Source organism: Chlamydotis macqueenii, chromosome 12 (genome assembly GCF_036417535.1).
Source record: "Chlamydotis macqueenii isolate bChlMac1 chromosome 12, bChlMac1.mat, whole genome shotgun sequence".
Taxonomy (NCBI): domain Eukaryota; kingdom Metazoa; phylum Chordata; class Aves; order Otidiformes; family Otididae; genus Chlamydotis; species Chlamydotis macqueenii.
The window spans coordinates 18,366,760-18,390,264 of record NC_141567.1 but is presented as its reverse complement, the minus strand read 5'-3'; the positions used below and the strand labels follow the sequence as shown (position 1 = coordinate 18,390,264).

Sequence of the window (23,505 nt, the reverse complement as noted above, 5' to 3'; positions counted from 1 at the left end):
AGTCTGTCCTGTATACTTTGAGTATCCAGAATTTCCATCAGCACTTTTAATGTACAACCATACTGCTAAATACTTATTTTTTATGCGTACTGTGCAAATTTGAACAGCAAGCTACACTGCAAGCTCACCATGCATGAGAGGTTCTGAGATAGATAAGCATCATCCCTACAGAAACGGTAAAAAGATTAATTTCTGTACTTTTTCAATAAGAATAACACATTTCACCTTTTGAAAGATTTAACTTTACAGTAATTGGAATAATGACCAGAAAGGAAATTAGTATGTATTTGGCCCAAAAATTCTCAAGGCACACCAAAATGAGTCAAAAGTTTTAATTGTGGTGACTTTGATACAGAAGCCATGTAAGTGACAGAGCCCTTCTATTGACTGTTAGAACAGTAATACACATATGATTGTCTTCAGGCCCCAGTACCTAAACAATACTGGAATTTAAAAAAAAAAAAATCTAGCTGATTTCCAGCTGGAGAGTGAAGAGAAATACAGAGCTGCATTCATGCATTTTATGGGAAAGATTGCATAGCTGGTTCAGAAAGAAAATGTCTTTTCATGTCCTTAGTAGTACTTCTGTGCTTCTTTAACTTCTTAATGAGTTACAGATGATCATATTCTTCCATTCAACATTATCACCTCATAGAATGAGTAAAATGCAAGACTCCCTTCGAGAAAAAGGACATGGTTTTAACATTTATCTTGGGAAGAAATTAATCATGTATGCAGTTATCATATACAAAAGGCAAGTATTTCAAGTTTCATAAGGACATGACAATCCAGAAAATACTGGTTGAAGGTAAGCACCAAACCCAGCAACTGCCATTTCATTGACTGAAAGGCAAACCTGGGATGTGGTTGTCTTCAACACTGGGAGCTTGATCTTGACTGCAGTTCTTTCATCTAAGATAATTTCCATGCAAGATCCCCAGCTGTACAACACAGTGATAGAGGCATCTCATTATTTAAGGCCCATGCTTCCTTTCAAATACTCTTGGAAAAGTCACCAAAGCTAATCTTTCTGTCAATCTTTTTTTTTTTTTTTTTGCACTTTTAAGAGCAGTATTAAATATTCATAAATATAAAAACTATGTGGAAATACCTTTAACAATATTCTGATTCTGCCTGTTTAAAAAAGGAAAAGAAAAAAAAAAAGAAAAACCACAGCCCAACAACCAACCATCTTTGCCAGAGTGCTTGGCCAGCAGTGAAGATAAAAATGTGACTGTTCCAAATATCCTGTAGATCACATGACGCTTCTGTCTCTTTGTGGACAAGAATTATTTCAGTACTTTCTGCTGAGTTCTAAGAAGTCATAATTAGAGGACAAAAGCCCCCAAAGTGCCTGAGATTCAGGAAGGCTGGACTGGCAAGTCATTTCTGGTAACAGTGGCTCACAGAAACATCTTCAGATTCTTATGTGGAAAGTACTGCAAAGGAAAGAAAAAGATGAAGAGATATAAGCACTTTTTTCATTATGGTCAACACTTTCCTTACAGTACAAAAAGGAAGGTGCTGTGTAATGAATCTGAATCTCTTCTCTGACACTCTGAAGAAGATTTAAACATTCTGGGAGAAGTTTCCATCTTCTGAAGATGTTAGTTCAGGGGGCCAAGCTCAGCACTGGATCAAATCAAGTATAAAGTTGACTTATTTATTGGATATACAGCAGAGCTAAATGTTTCCCAACTGCACTTTTGCTATGGCACAGCATTTGGGTTACTACACAAGTCAAATTAGGTAGATAAATTTGTTGTTTCTCTTGCTAGGACCAGGAGATCTTGATTGCTATCTTCTTTCTATTTGCACTACAATACAAGCAAGCAACAAGCCTTACTACTGCCATCAGTTTTCAGAAAAACTCACAAGCATCTTATCAGGACAGTAAAGGACAATTTAAAGAGGGCATGCTGAAAGCTCACTTTCCCTAAGTACTAATCTCTGTTCAATGTCACAATAGTATAAACCATATGTTTCTTTCCTTCTTGACTGAAATCAGAAGGGATTATTATGTATTTTTGTACATCAATATTGTAATTTTGATGCCTACAGAAAAATAAAACTTCAAAGGTTTGGAGTATTTGAGAGGCTGAAGAGTTCTGGGTGGACAGTTTCTGGATTTTGTTTTACAAAAAGAATGCTCTAACTTAATCACAGCTATTTGATTTGAATCAGGAATTCACTGAAGGAAGCTCTGTAGTATGTATTTGGAGGAGGTAATATTTTATGTTCACAGTGCTCCCTAGGAACGTCGTATCGAGGAATTTATTCAGTCTGGGTGACACTGAAAGATATGATGTACAGCAGTCTGGCATACCAGCCTACGTATTGTGAAGGAAAGCACAGAGTGATGCAAAGAGTTTACTGGCACAAAGGTTTTAGGAAAAAAAAAATTATAAACATCTTGTTTATAACTTGAGCCTCATATTAATCCAAACTCTTGAAAATTTCAGTCTCACATAGGCAATATATAGGAATTGAAAAATCCACAGCATTGTATGCAAAAACATTTTAGGCATGACTCCTTAAAAAAATCCATCCAAATCCACTTTAGTGGAAATCTATTTATTGGATTTTTTTATTTTTCTCTCAGTATCATTTCAGCCTTTGAAGATCCAGCTTTTTACTAAGAAGCAGCTGAAATATTCTGTGAAAAATTATTCCCTTCCACTGTTTTCTTGCTACGCATCTCTTGCCAATTTGTGACTAGCTCTAATTTCAGTCCTTAAGAACTAGATCATCTACATGTTGCGACAGGTCTTATGAGATGCACATTTCTTACAAGAGAGCTTATGTTATTTCAGCTTTAGGTAGGACTGCAGTCAGGACATTTACTGTTATATGGGTAAAGGCACACAAAGGTTTCAGAAATACTGCATTTCCAATGACATCTTTTTGTTTAATCTGTTGTTTCTCTGTCTAGTCCTGGCAGCTCCCAGGTGTTACTAATGCCATACTCTTCCCAAACTCCATTTCAAATTTTTATACTATGTTTCACCCTCAGGCATTCAAATAAGCTTAAACTTCCAGGATGATTTATAAAACAATTTCCTGTAGAAAACGTAACCAGTCTTGTAGAACAGAACACTTAGCTAGTGCCAGTTCAAACTGCTAGTACTTCCACTGAACTACAAGCAGATTCTTAATGACAGCAATTTTCAGTGAAATAAACCTACTGAGATAAAATTTTCTGAGCTAGCAACTGTCATTATCATTTACAGCTTACTCAAGCTTCTGGGATAACAGCCAAAAATGCATGTATGTTCTTCTTCTCTGGCCAACAATTACCAGTGTTTTCTTCTAGTCTTAAAAAAATTCCTCAACCGCAGCAGTGCAAATCAAGCAATAGACTTTACTGCATCTTCATTCGCTTGACAGCAGTACAGAGCTTGCAAAGGCTGACTGTAGGAGATTAAACCTACACAGGATCATTAAGTAAAGGTTTAAGAAATGAGTGATGAGATAAGGAAAATTAGTCAATGTACAGTGGATGAACTTTAGCTCATACCAGGTCAAAGCCTGAAGCGTGGTTCCAAAATTAATGCCTGCTGTACATATTAAGTATGCATAATAGTATGATAGCTTAAAAAACCCCAACATATTGAGTTGTGTGAAAAAAAGTGCTTCAAAACCAGAATGTACACTGTTATAGGAATCCGGCTTTTGAAGGTTTTCCACAAACACGGCAAAGAAGGTAATCCTCCTCAGTACTTTTATATCCCATTTTAAGGTTGATGAGATTTTACAGTTGAATAGTTCATATTGTAAAAGTCCTCAATGTTTGTTACAAGTCAGGTAAGCACTGGTCTCATGTGACATGCATGATCCACAGCTTACCAGACATCACCTGCTCAGGCAGTGGTAGAGCCAGGGATAAAACCTAACTGCCTTGCATTCTAAGCTTCCTACTCTTATCATGTGAAAAAGTGGCTTTTGGTGGGCAGAAAAGGCAAAGAACAGAATAAGAAGTCCTTACTACAAAGAAAAATCATCTGGGGTCTGGTAAGTTAGTAAACATTTTCGAAAGGATCACATACTACTTGCCAGTATGTTATTCTAGGATCAGATATTCAGAAATGTTGATTGCCCACAGCTTCACAGCAAAGTCTCTGAAAACTACAGTTACTCAACATCTCCAATTGCTCACTGGCAATCGTTTTCCAAAGTGGCTATTGCTTTGGTTTCTAGGTGTTCAATTTTAACAGCTGCTGAGCAGTTGAAAGTATAAATCAATAGGCACTTAGCCTTCCTTGAATTTAAAGTCTGGAATGCATTCAATTGGGCACAAAAAGTGGAGACATGCAAAACCACATGAAATTATGACTGTCTCTGGAGATTGATGGGTTGGTATTTCTTCCACACATTTGCCGAAGATTTCAGAAGGGACAATTTTATTTAGATGAAAAAATGTTTTCATATCTTTTTACCACTGGCATATAGGATTGTTGAAAATAATTACAACAGTCATTGCAATGGCTACAGCGGTGAATATTCCTCTCTGCTACTTTCTCAGGAAATGGCTGGACTGCACAGCATCCTGAGCTTGGAATTCTCAGTCAGCAGTCTGTGAGCCTCTACAACACAGCAGCAAAGTCAGCCATGGCACAGGAAACTTCTGAAACTACAGCTTCTGCTGAGTCTTCAGATCTGCTTCAATTCTTCACATTTGATCTCTCTTCTCTACCAGATTTGTATGTACAGTACAGCCTTTTGACTGATTAAAGGAAACTCTACTTGACCCCAGCAGGTTCTATATGGATAACAGTACAAAGAAAACATTTTCTTAGCTGGAAATATATATAAACAAAGTATTAGAATACCTACTCAGCTGAGTCTCACCATAATAATGATATGTATCTTGTTCTCAAAGAGTTTCTGTTGATACACTTGATTAGTCAAGCAATGCCTGACATGTTTCCCATGTATAAAAGACATTTGCATTAACTTTGTAGCATGTCCTCTGGAGATACTGATGCTTCTCAGGGTTCACAGGAATCATGTCCTCATGCTTTATTGTAGAATCATTTTGTTATAATGTCTTCCCTCAGAAATTTAATTTATGAAAGAAATAAACTGTTCTGGGTTCTGCAGGACACTTAAAAGTTCTTTAACACCATTAGCATTAAGAGTATCAGTCCAAATTCTGATCTATCTTAATTCTACCCTGATGTTTAGCCTTATTTCCTATGAAAATACAGTTTATTTAATTAGTCTGACTGTGAGCTTTGTTAATCCTCCCCAGTAACTTCTGAATCCTTTGGCAGAATTCAGCAATACGTGACTGAAAGATGATTAAGTTTCTGCCAATTTCCTGCAAATAGGTATTCGTGTAAAGAGTTTCTAAGTGTTCCACTTCTCAAAAAGATGCAAAATAATTCTGTACCTTTCCAGACATCAGAAAATCTACATAGATGAACCAGTCTTCGCACCTTAACTGCAGCAAAAATGGAAATTAAACTCCTGATGTATTAGCCAATTAACCAGGAGACAGCCTACTGTGCCAGTGGATTTAAGAGTCAAATATGAACTCCTCCCAGTCTGGGAGTATCTTATTCTGCTGGCTGGTTTACTGTAATTTCTTAAAGAAGGCCTATCCTTGTATTACTTAAGTAACAGCCTTAACTATAAGTTTATGTAGAATGTTTTATTCATGTGTAAAAATAAAAACTCATTGTCCTTTTCAAAAGTCACTGTCCTTTTCAAAAGGTGTCTTTAAATATAAAGTGCACAAGAAAAAGATAGTGGGGAAAGCTTAAGAAAAAGGTGTTAAGATAGCTGGGTTTTATCTACAGATTATTAGGAAGAAACTCAGGAACAAAAAATAAAAAAATCAATTATAAAAAAACCCCTCTCTGATTAATAGTGGATCTTCTGCTAACAGCATGAACTGGACCACTGTAATGTCCTCTAGCTCTCACCTCAGCACAAAAGATCAGTGTGTTTCCATGTGTATTTGTAACATGTATACAGTATTTACACACATTCCTATTTACACAGCAAGGATCCTTGCTATAGGCTTAAGAACAATATGAATTTGAGCCTATAATAGATTAAAATGTTTTCCTGAAGAAATCAAACAAACAGGGGAAAAAAAGGACATAATTAGAAGTTACTGAGCTCTTAGTCTTCAAGCTAGGAGAGAACTGGAGTATACTCTAGAAAAACAAACTGAGTTATAGGTAAGAAGTCATCCTCTCTGGTAAAGCACTTATGCCTGCAATAACTTGTATTACACAGTGATATCCTTAAAAAACACCTGAAAATATGCAAGAAACTATATTTTTCTTGAAACTACACCTGAGAAAGTCCGGTGCTTTGGAAATCATGTTTTCAAAATCTGCAAATCCCAGTTTCCCATCACCATCCATATCAGCTTCTTCTATCACTTTCTCACAAACTAGAGTGATTTCTTCTGCTGTTAGCTCTTCTCGGGTCAGCTTATTGAGGGTTTTTTCCAAGTCTGATTTACAAATGAAGTTATCTGTGTTAAAATCTAAACAATAAAAGAACCAAAGAAAAGATCACCAACAACTCTTATGCTCATTTACTTCAAACAAAAAAAAGGCATACAACACCATCCCCATACAGTACCGTAGATCTTAAAGGCATAGATTGCTTTAAGCTCTCTGGGAGCCATTTCACTGAGCACAGAGAACATATCTACAAAATCATTGAAGCTGAGGCTCCCCTCTCCGTCTTCTGAGAAAGATTCCACAATCCTTTCCTTGAAGGGATTCTCCTGTGAAAAACAGATATATATATATATATAATCTCTCTTAGTATTTAGAAGATCAAAAAACCTGCAGATTCCCTGTTAATAATTATGAGTATTTAATTCCATGGTTGGCTCTTGAAGACAACTTTTTTCCTTCCAAAAAGCATTTGCATGCTTTAGGAAAAGTGTCAGCAGAACATGCTGCTGCATAGTACCACTTCTCACACAGATTTTCTCAGCTCCACTGTTATTCATTCTCTCTGAACTCATGTTCATCTTGTTTCTCCTGTGTGGAACACAGGCTTTATAAATGTTAGGGTAAAGGTACTAGGAGTGTGAAGATAATTTCCATGTAACAGGTTCCTGACAGGGCGTCAGACTGACACGGTGAGGAAGGTTACAGCTCCTACATTAAAAAGCTAGCACATACGAACAGGGGGACACACTTTCCTCATACCTGTGGAGACCTAAAAAATATAAACAGCATGTACAACGCAGAGTTATGTGCAAAGATTAATGTTTTTTATTTATGTAGTACCCTTCACCTTAAAGGAACATAAAGTACCTTACAGGAATGGGGCTACTTACCACTAATACGCAGCTGCCTCTGAAGTGAAATTCAGCAACTGTTAAATGATGTGCAGCAGCTTACAACAAGAGCTGAGGATAAAGATGCTCAGCTGAAATCACAGGGGCAACTTGGAAGCATAGTGAAATTTGTCACCCACATAGAGATAAGAGTTAAGATACATTGTGTTATAGCCTCAAATAATGAAAAAGTTTTAAGGATTCTTGTTAAAAGACAAGCATAACATACAAAAGCTTAATTTCTCTAAGAGGAATGTGAGGTGTGACTGTGCACCTATGGTAGCAAAGCACTCAGGATACATCAGCTATCCAATGAGACATCTTTGGGTCTTGCCGTTTGCGCTCTAGGACTACTTCCATGGTAGAAATTAGCTGGAGTCTGACAAAAAGCAAATATCCATCTAATGACAGAGCATATAAGTGTGTGTGTCAATCTGCTGAGGATGGGTGAGATCTGGGAAAGAGACACTGGAAGCGTAATTTCCTGAAACAATCAAGATTCAAAATTTAAAAAGTAACCTTGACCAAAGATCTCAGCACTACTAAATGCCGAGATGTCTCCAGTCTTTCTGGCGGAGACAACGGCTAGGAATAAGGCTGTTTTAATGGACAGGTGAAGTAGGGACCACAAAGCCACTGGCTCAAATGAAAGCCCATTAAGATAGTCAATACTAAATTCAAATTCTCCTGCAGGGTTCGATTACTGCAGTAATTCCACAATAGGGAGCATGCCTACAGATTTCAAAGGGTAGCAGGTTAATGAGCTCACTGCGCTCTGAGCTGAATGTGTAAGGCTGAGCTCACTGTTCAGACGAAGGCAAAACCAGTTCAAACAAAAATTAAAAAGAAATAAAATAGAGAAGAGGGATTCCTGAAAATAGAAAGAAAATAGGCTCAACAAAAACAGCAAGGTCACATCTTTCAAGTCTCAGAATGAAAAACCACCCCCCAGAATTAGCCAGATGGCTGAAAGTCATTGTAAAAGGATATGTAATGATCACTCACATGTGCACGACGTTTAAAGGAGGTATAGCAGATGTGCATCTGGGGGTACTGCTAAAGCTAAAGTTTCTGACTTGAGTGCTTGTAAATATACCTGTTTATGGGATGAATATACATACAGACACTCAGCGGAAAACAATTGATTCTGTTGTTTCAAATAGTCAATTCATAAGTAAGCCAATCTAAGATTCAGTTGAACTGAAACATATGAAAAAGGCCCACCTTCTTCCTTAAAAGCATATAAAATAATTTGTGTGTCTGTTAAATGTTTAATATTAGAAAAGGTTCAATATCAGAGTCGGTTTGAAAACATGTTAGAAAAAATTATCTTTTTTATTTCTAAAATTTATATTGCTTTCTTTGGAACAAACCTCATCAGAACTAAGTGTCATGATCAACTGACATCTTAAGAGGCAGCATTGGGTAACAAACAGGGTGTGCACAGATGCAAATATCCCTATCAGCAGTGAATATCAAACCCAGGACTTTCTGCATGAGAAATGCTAGGCACAATCTCTCTGACTAAGTACATTGCAGTTGCATAAGATGAATTACCTATTTGGCATGTCAGAGATCTTGAAAATACAGATCAATTAACAATGAATTAATTGGACCTACGCATACTTCTTAATAACTCTTTGCCAAATGGATCTCAAAAAACGAAATTAAAAATAAAATCTTTCCTCATATTGATTTCTTTCCTTTAACTTTCTCATATTATGTCTCTTCAGGCAGTATATCTGTGCTTTACACAATGGAAAGTATTAGCTTACCTTCACAGATACTTTTCACATCCTTTCTGTAATTTCATTACCTCTGCTCTAAAGAGCACAGATTAGGGTTCCATCATATTTAAAGGAAAAGCCATGGGGGAAGGGAGTAAAGGGGAAGATGATACTGTTCCTTCCTAGATTGTTTTCCCTTAAGCACTAATTGTTTAAAAAAGAATCCTTTTAAAACTAGAAACTTACATGTCTTTTGTTGAAAAGCTTTTTCTGTCCTCTCACAATAAAAATGAGAGGGGAGACAGAAACAATAAAGAATTGTTACAGCTAAAACTGCTGTTTTGCAGATTGATGCTGCTGTACTGTCTTGAGATAATCCTAAATGTGCCATCCTTCTTTTTAATGATCACTTTTTCTCCTCAGATAATTGTGTTTCTATAAATTTTTTAATGTTATGTGGCATCTATTCCAACATACAGACCTAGAACACCATACAATAAAACACAATCATTCATTTTCTAGGAAAATATTACAGGGTCTATTCCTGAGATTGCAGCTAAATCTTAGCAAGTCACAGGCTCCAGGAAAGCACTGTGTTATCCTCTTGTCCTATCTGTTTTGCAGCTTGACGAATTAATTTAAAGCACTGTATCCTCTGTTCTCAAGCTGACTGCATTTTGGAAATAGGAGGTTGCAAGCAGAGATGCAAGATAGGTTGAGATAACTAAGCTAGAGAGGCAGTCATTACAAAAGACTTCTCAGTTTTATATCCAGAGAAACATGATGATCATTTTCTCTTTTATATTTGGACATAAGTCCCCATGACATTAGGGAAGATATTTAAATGCACAAAGTAGTCTGCTTTGCAGACTATTGAAAGCCAGAATCCCTTTGGATGCTTTAATCAGGACTTGATCAGAACTGCCGAGAAGCAAATGCTTCTCAAATTTCACTAGTTATTCCTAAAAACGTACAAAATGAACTCTTATCAGACAAACATTAATATAAAAATGGCTAAATTGTTTATTACCAGACCTCCACAGGAGAGGCTGGTGCTTTGGAAAGAAAGCATAATAAATGCAACAGCAAACTGTTCCTGCAGCAGATAAAAGCACATTTCTTTGGGTTGGTTTTTTTTTTCCCCTTTTCTTCTTTCTCAAAATAATTTTTATTTTTTCATGTCATCAAACTTCTCTGCAGTGCCTACAGGGTAATCATTAAGAAAATTCTCCACAAACCAAGGCTAAGATACAACCAAACTCATATGTTTACATCTTAAAATAATGATCATGTCATTCTGTCAGAAAGCAGAAATGTCAGACAGTTCAGCAATGAGCTTACTTCTCTACTGAAGGCTGCACTATGGTCACCACAGCCAAACAACCGAAGATTCGGTTGCATATGGAATTGCTTAAATATTACAAAACATAATACTTTATCATGTTAATATATGACATTTTAACAAAAACTGATTCACTAACTAGCAGGAGACTGTAGATAATACTGGTAAAGACTATCAAGCAGGTACAGATTTGGAGTTCAATGGAGAGAAAGTGGACCTCACTTACTGAACTTACAGGGCACACAGTTGATTGCTACACACAGTTAAAAAGGGGCGTCAAAGAAGCAAGAAGAGTGGTCTGAAAGGAGGAAAATATCCCATCATAACTAAAACCAGCTAACAGGATGCAGAGACAAGGAACTTGGGATGAGCTGCAGGCGAAGATTGGTCCGAGCAGAGGCGGGGGCTGGGGAACAGCTGCTCTCTCAGCAGCCTAGTATGTAGAAAACTGAGGACCTATTGAAATTACTTCTAAAATTCCATCCTCTTAAAATTGTAGGAAGTGTTTTCATTTTATTTTGAAGCAACTCACATGCATTCACGTTTAAACTTACCAAAAATAGGGTGCTAACATTGGTTCTGAAAGGTGTGATCGATTGGCTGTTCCCTGTGTGTCCGTTCCCTCTCCTGACTGATTCCTGTGCCTGCTGGTCTCTCTGTTTCAGTGGCGTGTGGATTTATGAACTACCTCACTCGCCACTGCAGCTAATGACAAGGCCTGCGAGGATCAATGAAGGTACTGCGTGAGCCAAAAAAGGAAAGCAATGGACTGTAAAGTGAATGAAGCAAAAATGGTTCCCCTCCAGGAAGTCCTTTTATGACCAACTCCTGCCAGAAGGCTTGCTCTGCACTGCAATAACCAGAGAAAGGCCACACACCAGTTTGAAGATTCTGACAATTAGGGACGCATGTGGCACAAAGGAGATGGCCATCCACCCACTTCTACAGATCATACGTGATCTCTGTCATCAAGTTACATTCCCACATCTAGCTCTGTGGAAACGACAGGCATAATGTGAATTAAATCAGTTTTGGTTTGAAATAAACTCTTTCGCTTTTTATGTGCTCTCATACTGAACAGCCCATTCAGCATGCGACATTCAACCCATTATTGCTACAACTTTGCAATATTAATTGCTGCAATCTCACAGGTGCCCATATGCCCTAAAGTTAATTTATTAGACTGCTGTCTGTGTAACCAGGATTGTCAAAATTAGAGAACAGAGACTGCAATGAAACAGATGGAGTAAACTAGCCCTGTTCACTTCAGTGTAATGGTAGACCTAATCAACCTAAAGTATCTGCCTCTTCTTTATTTATTTATTTCTTGTCCTGACTTTCAACTTTTAAGAATCATGAGTTAGTGAATAATTCATTACCAATTAAAGTGAGTGACCATCAGCATTCTTTTTCCTTTGAAACACAAAAATCTTGGCTCAAAACATTAATGCCTGAGGTAAAGATCTTTCTTTATAGTAGCAGAATCTAATTTAGAAAAGTGTATTATTGATTCTATCCATTTGTCAGAATCTGCAGTGGTATTGAGCTCAACGTTGCCAGTAACTAGAAATGTAATGTGTATATGAAAAAAGCCAGGTGCATTGAAATTATCACTAATTTTATTAAAATTCAATAGACATTTAGTTCATTTATTTCTATTTTAAGATTTAACTGTTGGCTTTGTCTTCACCTTGATGAAAATTTACTGAAGAAAGAAAACACCATAACGATTTATTTAGCAGTGTGGTCAAGTTGCAAAGGTCAAAGATATTTTTTTCTTACTGTATGAGCTGGAATTACTACCTAGATGAACTCTGCGTTGTTCCTTAAGTGTTCAGTCCTGTATCACTGAAGCCAAAAAAATTCTGTATGATTCTAATTTCTCGCTTTCTTTTCTGAACTTAGCCTTGATTTTTCACAAAGCAACCATCAGCCATCTGGCAACTAAACTCTTCCAAGTCACATAACTGAGCTACAAAATTTCATATTGTGCTGTCAAGATCCTAGAGATAATAACATAAAACTTAAGGAATACTGATTGTCCATACCAGACATGCCAGTACAAGCACCTAAGATGCTGTAGTCATGAATGAGTTGCAGACATGTTAGAGAGACATAAAACTACTTGCAGTAATGGATGAACTAATAAAAAATTCTTAAAGGATGATACATTTTATCATAAAGATAAGAATTCAATATTTATGTATAAGCAAGATTAGCAGATGGCTGAAAACAGAATACCTCAAGATATTTAGACTTTTTGAAGCTACTTCATCCTGCCAGCTACTAAAAAACCTGATTAGTTTATTTAATATTCACATAGGTAAGATGAATATTAATTTCTGTTGTATTGTACTCCATACAATATTAATTTGCATTTTTGTATACAGCTGTCCATCCAACATGACAGCACTTCACTAAGTCAGGCAAATATTCCCATTTCAAGATGAAGAATCTTCTTTTGTACTAGCTGCTAAGCTTCAAATGACTGGTTCCAGGTAACTGCTAAGAGCAAGTCCTTTAATTAAATAATCTCAACTAAATCTCACTGGGGCATTAAGAATAAAGCCAACAGACCTAGGTATTGCTTCTAAGAGGGAAAAAAAAAGTATAATATGGGAACTGTCATAATTATCAGTCATCATAGAATCATAGAATGGTTTGGGTTGGAAAGGACCTTAAAGATCATCTAGTTCCAGTCTCCCTACCATGGCCAGGGACCCCTTCCACCAAACCAGGTCGCTCAAAGCCCCGTCCAGCCTGGCCTTGAGCACTTCCAGGGATGAGGAATCCACAGCTTCTCTGGGCAGCCTGTTCAGTGCCTCACCATACTCACAGTAAAGAATTTCTTCCTTACATCTGATCTAAATCTGCCCTCTTCCAGTTTAAAGCCATTACCCCTCGTCCAGTCACTACATGCCCTTGTCAAAAGTCCCTCTCCAGCTTTCTTACAAGCCCCCTTGAGGTACTGGAAGTCCGCTATCAGGTCTCCCCAGAGCCTCCTCTTCTCCAGGCTGAACAGCCCCAACCTCTCTCAGCCTGTCCTCACAGGAGAGGTGCTCCAGCCCTCTGATCATCTTCCTGGCCTCCTCTGGACCCTCTCCAACAGGTCTATGTCCTTCTGATGCTGGGGGAGAAGAGCAAGCATTCCAATTCCCAACTTTTAGCACCACTGAGTAATTTAACATCGTACTTCAGAATATAGCCTAAGCACCTAATTAGGTCTGCTTGTGCTATAACTTCTCATGGACTATTGATTTCGATGCCTAATTATGTCTTCAATCTAATTTTAGATTATCAAGTTTGAAATCTTTGTTGCTATCTCCAAATTGCTCTCAATTTGAGATAACTAAAATACACAGCATTTTTGCAAGTATTGTTAATTTTGCCTGTTGCCTAATTTCCTTATTTGTATAATAAGAAAAAAAACGATACAAACATTTATGTTATACAAAACTTATGTGAAATATTTGTAAGATATCTGAATGGTTAACATATAATATTCTATGCAATGGAATGAACTGAAAAGAACTTTTCAGCAAGATCTTTATACCCCCTATTTTAAAGTTCCACAAATACTTCTAGTTGTGCTTTTTTTCATCATTAAGTATACAGGCACAAAATTTAGGCTCCTTCATAGACATTTAAATTCATATAAACACATAATATTGTTGAAAAAAAATGTTTTCTAGAATGCTGCTGAAAGTAAAAGTTTATATTTAAAAAACCCCTTGAATTATACTACTTTCTTATCTGGTCCTGCATCACATTGTGTAATGTAATGGGCAAAGATGATAAGAATTTTTTTTAAACCATAGTACCTGCATGCTTTATTAAACATCATTAATTTGATTTGAGGTGAGCTAGGAAGGTCAACTTTGCAAGCTGCAGAGGAGGGAATTGTTGGATATCTGGAGAATCAGGGACACTTAGTGAACAATCCAGACCGAATGGAATTGTTACGTTTGCGAGCAGCAGGCTTCAAGGACATCGCGGAGGCTGCCTGTGAGAAAGTGATGAAGCAACCTTGAAAAGAGGAGGAACAGCTGGTATACGTGACTGAAAGCAGAACGTGAAGCAGGATGCAGCTGGAGAGGACCGTGCGTGTGAACAAAGAGACTTAACAAATCATATTTTAGCTAAGAGTGCGTGCATGATATAGTTAGCCAGTTAGTAAAGAGCTTGCGCATGATAGGGAAATAGAAGGGCTATATTAACCGGGATGTATCAACAATAGATTGGCATTTGCTTGATCACATTGATCGCGTGCAGTGTCCGTGACTTCTGCGTCAGCAGGGAATTACACTTATACCTGTGGCAAAGACCCATACTTGGAGCACGGACACAGCTGATATGGAGCTAACCTGGCGCTGGATTCTGATTAGGCTTGGGTTAGGCAACTTCGCGAGCTAAAAGGCTGAACAGCTTTCAACCAGATGATGAAAGAACTAGTTTGTAAGTTCTAGGAACAACTCATAGCATATCTCAGGTTTCAATTGTGTACTTAAACAGAATTTACTACTTAAACAATAGTGAGGTATATACTAATTTTATTCCTACACTACACAACATTCTTAAGGAACACCATTAGCAGAACAGCCCTACCAAAATCCTTAACTATTAATATGTTTAATAACTCAATGTAGATGTGCTGTGTTGATGACAGGGGCATTTATGGCTTTTATGACAGAACTAATGATGTCTAAAGTTTTCCTTGCATTTTCTTATTTATAAAATTTTAACATTCATAATTTCTTTATTTTTTAATATGTGATTTTGGAAGTAAAGTTACATCTTCTTCATCTACTTCATTACATGTTCAACTAAGCATTAGAAAGAGTACACTAGGATTTTGCTGAAGAATCCCATGCTTAGTGTGAAAAAGAATCCTAAATCATTTCTCAGTTTCTTCAGAAACAGAAATTTCTAAGCTGTACATAGGTATCTGGTAAATTACAGTCATAACTGAAGGATGAAAAGTTTTCAAAGGTCTTCTATTGGATTAATTGCTCGTATGCATTTAATGTCTAATGTTTCCATTTATGTGAAATGCTGGTCAAACACTTTTCAACAAACATTCTTTAGAGTGAAACGTGCTTCTTGTTCAATAAATGATATTGTCCCAGAATCAAACATGCAAGAAGTGTGGTACTAAAAGAACAAGGAGTTCCGTGAACTTCAACTTGAAATCCAATTATTTCACTTTATGTTGACTTAACCTCCTCCCCAACTGAATTTCTAAAGCACTGCTTATGCTTGTACTTTGTTTTCCAAACATTCAATATCTTACAACATGAAGGAATAATTTCTAAATCATTAAAGTGAAATGGATGGCCATCATTTACATGTTTTCTACGGCACTGGTTTTAAAAGATTAATAATATTCATGCAACTATCACAGTAAACATATAGTTGTTTCTACATGATAGTAATTTAAAGATGTCAACTAATTTGCATAAATTAAAAAAAAATAGACCATGAGACCAGAGGCAACATAATTCAATGAACTGTTTAAAAAATAAATGCTAAAAATCTGTATTTGTCCTGTTAAAACCATATTCAATTGTTGAACTGATAAAATAATATGAACAAATACTGTCTCATTTTTTTAATGCTGATGGCTTTATGCCTACTGCTTCTCTCATTTGTAGTTACATGGACTGTCTCTCATTTCCTATCATGTAATGACTCCATGAAAAATGAAAACTCCTGTGCTCTTGCAGCTGAGAAAAAAAGGTAGGGAAAATCTTTGCTTTGTTCTGCACACCCAGCAAAATTCCTATCCACACACCGAGATATGAACTTCTGATTTCCAACCAGCTCTTCACATAAAAATCTCACTGGCTTCTAAGGGATCGATATAAAGTGGAAAATTGCTCAACTGAATTTTGTTTTCTACTCATTTCCTTTAACATCTACCTTAAGTATCTCTGCAAGAAAGACATCCACCTAAATATTTTCCAGTTTCTGGGGCTGGTTTTGCCCTTGAACAGTAACAGGAAGGAGAAGACCTCAGCATGCCACATCGCTTCAGGATATCAAACTCATTTGGCAAAACCTCTGGCAGATGAGCTACATAACTTAAGACGATACAGTTTGTAAGCAGTCAGAAGTGATACCTTTAGCTCAGGCATGTTAATTATAAGCTGCATAGGTAGTTTAACATCTGGATCCTTCGTATAGTCCATGGGCACAACGTTTGGTGCCATTTCGTGGTATCGGCCATGCAACCTGTAAACAAGCAGAAAAAAAAAAGCCAATAACCAATTTTAAACTACCAATTCCATTCATACAGTAATCAGACACAAATTTGTCTTGCAGCTCTAATTATTATTATTAGTGCACAAGTCTGAGCCCACCAAATTCCCATCTTTTTGAAAAGAAGAGGGCTTTGATGCATAACTGCTACTAACACTCATGCGTAACTTGAGGTGTTTCACGCAGCCTGTATATAATATTTAAGCACCATAAAGGTACATGCACAGAGGAAGTAGCCTGGACCAATGTACAAACACTGTGAATATAACCCAGGGATCACATCTCAGTGCAGATCATTCGTTGATCTGCACTATGCAAGAAAAAGTTGTTCTTCAACAGCTTAAAGAATTTGAAAGCCAAACAATATGCAACTATGACGTCACAGACAACACTATCCTTGGGAGACCTTACTTCTGAATTTAAAAAGCCCTTTTCCTACCTGTACCTCACTCACATAGCAGATTTAGTTTTACAATTCTAGCACCGGCTGACACCAACACACATGAATTTCCACTTAATTCCATTTCACATGGTTTTGTTTCATTTTTGTCTCAGCTTACCAGTACCCATACTAAACCAGTATATTTTAAAGGCAATAAACAAGTGTTTTTCCTGAGAGATGCAAGCCAAACTTTCATAAACCTAGTTTCACTCTCTAAAGCTTGCTTATTGTGCTAACAGTATTATGTTATAGTTTTGGTAAGGGAGCTGGGAAAGGAAGAGTCAAAGGCCATGAAACACATCAGTATTTCTAAAGGTTCAGGAGTTTAACACCAGTAAATTATAAAATCTGTCTCAGTCGTACGCACAATTTGGTCAAAGATTGCACAAATGTCTCTACGATGTTACTTCCACCTGTTAATTGAATTCATTTAACAAGTGTTAATCTCACCCTTTAATTGCTGTCTCCAAATATTCCTGTGAGTGAGTTCAAAAGCATAGCCCAAAAACCAAGAGAAAACAGCCATGTGTAAAGAAAACATCAAATGAAGCAGGATGCAAATTGTAAAACTACCTTAGCACATTTACTCTCACTGGGATGCTCACTCAAACTAGGATTACAAACATTTCAAGTAAATTTCAATTCAGACTCACCAACGGATCTCAAATTTTGAGCTCTCAAACAAACTACAGACATACATTGCCTGGTAAGTAAAATATTACCTGTCTAGAAGCAATTCATGTATTAGAGAGATTAATTCTACTGATTTTCTGATTTTATGGATTCTAGAGATATCTCATTCTAGCAGACAAGTATCTAGAATCCAAGACTCTATCAAATAACAGCACACAAAGTCTGGAAAGCAAACACATGTATCCTAGTGCTCAAAGATCAGCCAGAGATTAAAATATTTAGCATGAACGTATGACCTGTCAGTCCTCTCTGAAATATCACATGTGTAAAAAGAACAGGAAGGAAGATTAGGTAGTTGTTATTCACAGAAAACTTAGAAAATGTCATGTACTATAACACGTAATTTTTATCATATGCAAAAATTTTGTTTTTCACCTAATTCATAAATTGCTTAGGGCAGAAAGTGGTCATTTTGCCATGACTTATGTACTAACACAAAGCATTCTTGTCTCTCATTAGGCCACATGTACTACTTATCTATATTTAAAAGACGTATTTATTACTTTGTGACTTATTTTCATTTTAACAACAAAAAAAAAAAATTCTGCCTGCTCACTAGGTACACTAACAATTACAAACAGAGATTATAATGTTTTCAACAACAGAACATAAGTAAACCAGTAACAGAGAAAGTAATCCTTCACCAATCCCTTCACGTTTCCAGCTTTAGCTTCAGCAACCCCTCAGGCAGCCCCACAAGCAACTGAGCTATTTCAGATTAATGTGGGTAATGAATTTCAAGAACTAGGAGAAAATAATTCACAGGCATCTCTTTTCTCAGCACCTCTTTAGTCATGATAATGATGTGTCACAAAAAACATAGAAATGGAACACAGAAACATGTTTTGTCTGGATCTTGGGAAACAAAGGTCTTTACACTGTGCAGCAATATGTTGTGCCATACAGGAAATTAAACACCACTGATCTAAGCATACTGCAGCTGCTTACCACAGCTCACCCTGGCATTTCATAAATACTGTGTAATTCAAGATACAATAGCCATTTCCCACTCCAGCAACTGATTTCTCTGTTGGAAACAGCAGCCACAAAGATGCCCCTAAATACAATGGGAAAAAAACAGCTTAAAAGCACTTAAAGGAAAAGCAAACCTTTCAAATTAAACATCCATATAAGGATTTTTTTTTTTTTAAAGCTAGTATACCGAAATGGGGTTCTAGTCTTAATGAAAATAAAGCATTCATCACTGGAATGGCTTGATTGTTGCAGGCAACATTTCAAAACACACTAGCCGCCAGTGCCTGCTTATTTTAAACTGCCAAGATTTTCTTCTCTGCTTTCTCTAGTATTAGACTTTTCTGTCTTTGCTCTGTCTTCTCCAACAGGACTATGAATACAGGCATTGAGTTGAGCATCTTAAAGGAGTTCTCCATAATATCTTTCAGAAGACACAGAAGGGATTGGAACAGTGATCAGAGTTTCACAGTTTACTAAGCTTGTTATATTAATCTAAAATGCAAAGTATGTAATTTCTCTGAACAAACCTCTTGTTTGTAAAAAAAAAGCTCGGTCAATTTCTACTGGGAACAAAGATATGACAGAAGTCTAAAAATGTTGTGGGAAAATATCTGTTATGGAAACACAATCATATAACAAGAATAAACAAACATCGGTTGATGGTAAGAAATGAAACAGCCACAACAGTGTGAATTTAAAGTTACTTTAGTACTGGGAATAACACAGTGCTAAGGAGAGACTGAAAATAAGATGACAAACAAAAAGTGTCTAGTATGGGTACATAAAAAAGCACTTCATTGTCATCACTGTGACTCACAGTGGTCTGGCACTCAATACTATTTTCGTAGAAATACTACAGCTTCTCATGATGCTCACCAAATTCAGTAAGGAATTTCAAAACAATAACTACAGCTCAAGCAATATTATTCTAACACAAGAAATACCTTTGCAAAGCACATGTCAGGTTGCAATGCTGTGTCCCAGATGCCATTTGCTGTGAAGTAGTAATCTTAATTCAACGATGGAGACTTAGAGGGAGAGAGAGCACAGAGAGGGGCACAGCCTCAGCTCCTACTAGCTGCTGACTGACATTCCTTTTCTCAGGACAAAGGTTTAGTCTCTTTATGACATGCAATATCAGTGCAAAGTAAATCCATAATTTCTTGCTGACAGAATCTTGTCCACAGAAATGAACACAACCTGTTTATACTGAAATAAATCCAAATTCTCCAGTAGCTGAAAGAAGAATCTGATTTTTCAACTGGAAGTTATCATGTTGTTAACTGCAAGGCACTTAACAGAGCAGTTAGGTTTTGTATTAGATCTTAGAACTGCCTTTCTTGCCCTACCAATTTGTGTCTTCTAGTGTAAGGCCAAGAAGGGCACTCCTACCTTACCGTGGACTAGGCACCTACATTACCTGTAAAGAATACAGTGTGTCCACCTGAAGGCACCCTGGTAAGTACAATAACCCAAGACTGATGCATTCTCTATTATTGTGCTTTTCCTACTATTTCAGACATTGAAGTAGTATCTCTAAGAAAATACTCAAAGCATCCCTCTTAAGGGATTAGGTTTTAGCTAAAAATACTGGCAAACGACACAGAATAAAAACATATTCCTTTAGTTTGCTGTCACAGATTATAACAAAACTAATTCCTCTCTCCTTTCTGCAAGAAGTTACAGCCAGAAGCATTGAGTCCAACAACACATCCGCTGATAGAACTCAATTTTTAGAATTAGAAAGGGAAATGCATACCCAGGGACAGGAGGTGGAGAAAAACAACCAAAGTAAGAAAACAACTGCCCCTGCCAAACATCTCTACTGTAGCATACATATGTCCCTACCTATACATGTTAATACGTGCAGTTTCTACACCTGTGTTTTACTCAGAAACATCCACAATGCAGACAATATTTATTTTTACAGAAGACAATATGTTCCCAGTCCATCCATTTAAAGTCAAGTCTTTTATCTTTGAAGATGAGCAGGAAAGAGTTGCCAGGCACAAGTAACCGGACAGTCTTCCAGCACACTGCCTTGGGCTGTAGCAGGATTCTGCTACAATTAGCTGGAAGGCAGATGATGGACACAGAAATGTAATTAGCAGCAGATTCGAGGGCAGCTCTGATATCCTGTTCTCCTCTCACTAACTCTTCCATTAATTCACCAAATTGCTCAAGGACTTGTAGGTGTAAGAGCTTTCTACCTGAGTGGATTTCACACTAAAGCATCCAAATGAGTCTGTAGGAAGTGGCTGTGATCCAACTCCTGCAAACTAAATTACAGCAATAAAATAGTCTTTCACATGCTTTTATCTGCAAGGATCCTGAAACTCTATTTGTGATAGCCTTATTACATGGCATGATTAACTAATATCACAATGAAAAAGGCCATAAGATTTCTCTAGCTTAGGTTCCAAACTCAACATACAGTACGCTGCACAAGCTCCATTATCCTTTGTAATAAAAAGCCAAATAAACAAAAAAACCAACCAAACCACCACCACCAAAAAACCAGTAAGACCTTTTCCCACTGAAAGTTCTTTATGCAGGAAAGTTCTTCAGGGACATTATGCACTGTTTTATGACAAACTAACGACTGGATTGCCAGCCTCTCAAATGAACACATTTTGTAGAAAACAGGTAGAAAAGTAACAGCTGCCTCAGCCTCTTACAGGATTCTGACAAAGCCACAAATCACAGTGAAACACAGTCCCTTGTACATGAGTTTCAGTAATGCTTTTATTTACTTGAGCAGCCTACATTACACTGGGTATTTACTTTTTTGCAAGGAAACTGGATGCATTTCCAATCAATTATTCTGTAACACAATGTAAACTTGCACCGAGTACTATGACCAATACTGTGACTCAGACTCAGCCTTCATCTCCCAGATGCTGCACCAACTGGCCCTGTACAGATTACGGACTGTTCTGACACACATCTCAATAACATTAATTACTAACCGTAAGTAGAAAAGAAACAAACCTTTGAGGTAAAGGCTCTAATGCTTCTCCTGTTCTTATAGAAGCAGAAGGCACCTCAGGTTACTTGAACAAATTGGGAGCATTTGTGAATTAGAGAAGGAAAGGCTTTTTGTCCTTTAACTCAGCATGCCCCTCAACAAGAAGCATATCTGAAAATAACCTAAAGCTGCTTTGGCTACCTGCCCCAATCACAAAAACATTTACGTCAGGGGAGCAACATAAGGTTTTTCAGTGCTGTCTGAATATACACAGATTTGGAAAAGCTGCCATTACCATATACAGACCATTATGTATATTCAGAAGCCCAGGATCTGCAAACAGCCTCACTTGTCTTTGCAGTAGCAACTACAGATCCTGTCATGGTATTTGCTTAAAGAAATTCTTCTGGATGCAAGCAGAAGCATTTTCCCATTCCTGGATGTGCTCTCTTTATTGCCAGGATGCCTCATTTACTCTGCATGAAGGAAGAGGAAAAGCTAGCAGTGTTTACTAGCGTCTTCCCTCCCACAGATGAGAGTGGGAGGGAATGTAGTGACAAATTTAATTTACTGATGATGCCCTGTCCCCAGAAATTTTGGTATATGTTTAAGCTTAATGTACTATATCCAAAGATTAAGGCTCTGATTGTGTATCAGTTTAATCCAGTCTAAATCCAAACTGCTGATCTGCCCTTCCAGAAATTTCAAGCCCACCCACTCGCTCACCTCCCTTGCATAAGCACTAACAGTTAAGAAACTGCAGTGAGGATCAGGGAACTGATGTGTTTGGAAAAAAGTTATTTCCAAGCTTATACCCTGCAGTGATTGTTTTAATTTGCTATTACACTTTGAGAGGAAGTCAGATTGTACCCGACGTCACCAGTGGGTGTATTAAAACAGAGTAGCTCTTCCTTGGTTTGATATACATAGATCAACACCTCTAAATGTAGTGACAACGTATTACAGCTGGCTGGGCTGCCTTTGTAATAAGAACTCCGCACTAAACGGGTACAGAAAACAAAACATAAAAGTTTGCAATGATTCCTTGATTAGAAATGAGTAAAGGCTTTAAAGCGATAATTCTGAAAAAAAATAGTAGAGGCTTTAAAGTGATAATCTATAATAATAAATTTATTCTAAAATATCCAGTCATACTTAAGAAGGCTTTGCCTTTCAATATGTAACTTCTGTTCACAGAACTACATGATGCATAGTAAGTACAGACAAAAGCAGGTTACAGTATCTTTCCTTCCTTGAAGCATCACTGAAAATCCTGCTCACAGGCCTCTTTTCAAAGAAATACAGAATGCTTGAGGTTGCAAGGGACCTCCAGAGACAGTCTGGACCAACCTCCTGGCAAACAGAGGCATCTAGAGCAGGCTGCCCAGGACCATGTCCAGATGGCTTTTAAATATCTCCAAGGATGGAGACTCCACACTCTCCCTGGTTAGCCTGTTCCAGTGCTCCCTCACCCTCACAGGGGAAAAAAAGAAAAAAAAAAAAAAAAAAAAGTAGTGCTTCCTTATGTTCAGACAGAACCTCCCGTGTTTCAGTTTGTACTCACTGCCCTGGGCACTGGGCTCTGTCTTGTTTGCACCTTCCAGATCCCAGCTCTCAGCCTTTCCTCATATGAGAGATCCTCCAGTCCCTTAACCATCTTAGTGGCCTTTTGCCAGACTCTCTTCAGTAGCTCCATACCTCTCCTGTACTGGGGAGCCCAGAACTGGACACTGTACACCACTACTCCAGATTCCATACAGATCAACACTGAGAAAGATTTTGTCCTCA

General features: G+C 37.4%; 1 protein-coding gene across 1 annotated transcript in view; it reads right to left on the bottom strand.

Moving 5' to 3' along the window:
* Window positions 1-345: 345 nt before the first annotated feature.
* Window positions 346-23,505, bottom strand: part of CIB2 (calcium and integrin binding family member 2) — a 47,270-nt gene continuing 24,110 nt past the window's right edge. Inside the window, exons 4-7 of the mRNA XM_086757422.1 lie at window positions 16,501-16,612; window positions 6,601-6,748; window positions 6,307-6,502; window positions 346-1,439 (exon numbers count right to left, since the gene is read on the bottom strand). Of these exons, the coding sequence (XP_086613548.1) occupies window positions 1,418-1,439; window positions 6,307-6,502; window positions 6,601-6,748; window positions 16,501-16,590 (456 nt within the window). The 5' untranslated portion in view covers window positions 16,591-16,612 and the 3' untranslated portion in view covers window positions 346-1,417. The remainder of the gene's footprint in view (window positions 1,440-6,306; window positions 6,503-6,600; window positions 6,749-16,500; window positions 16,613-23,505) is intronic.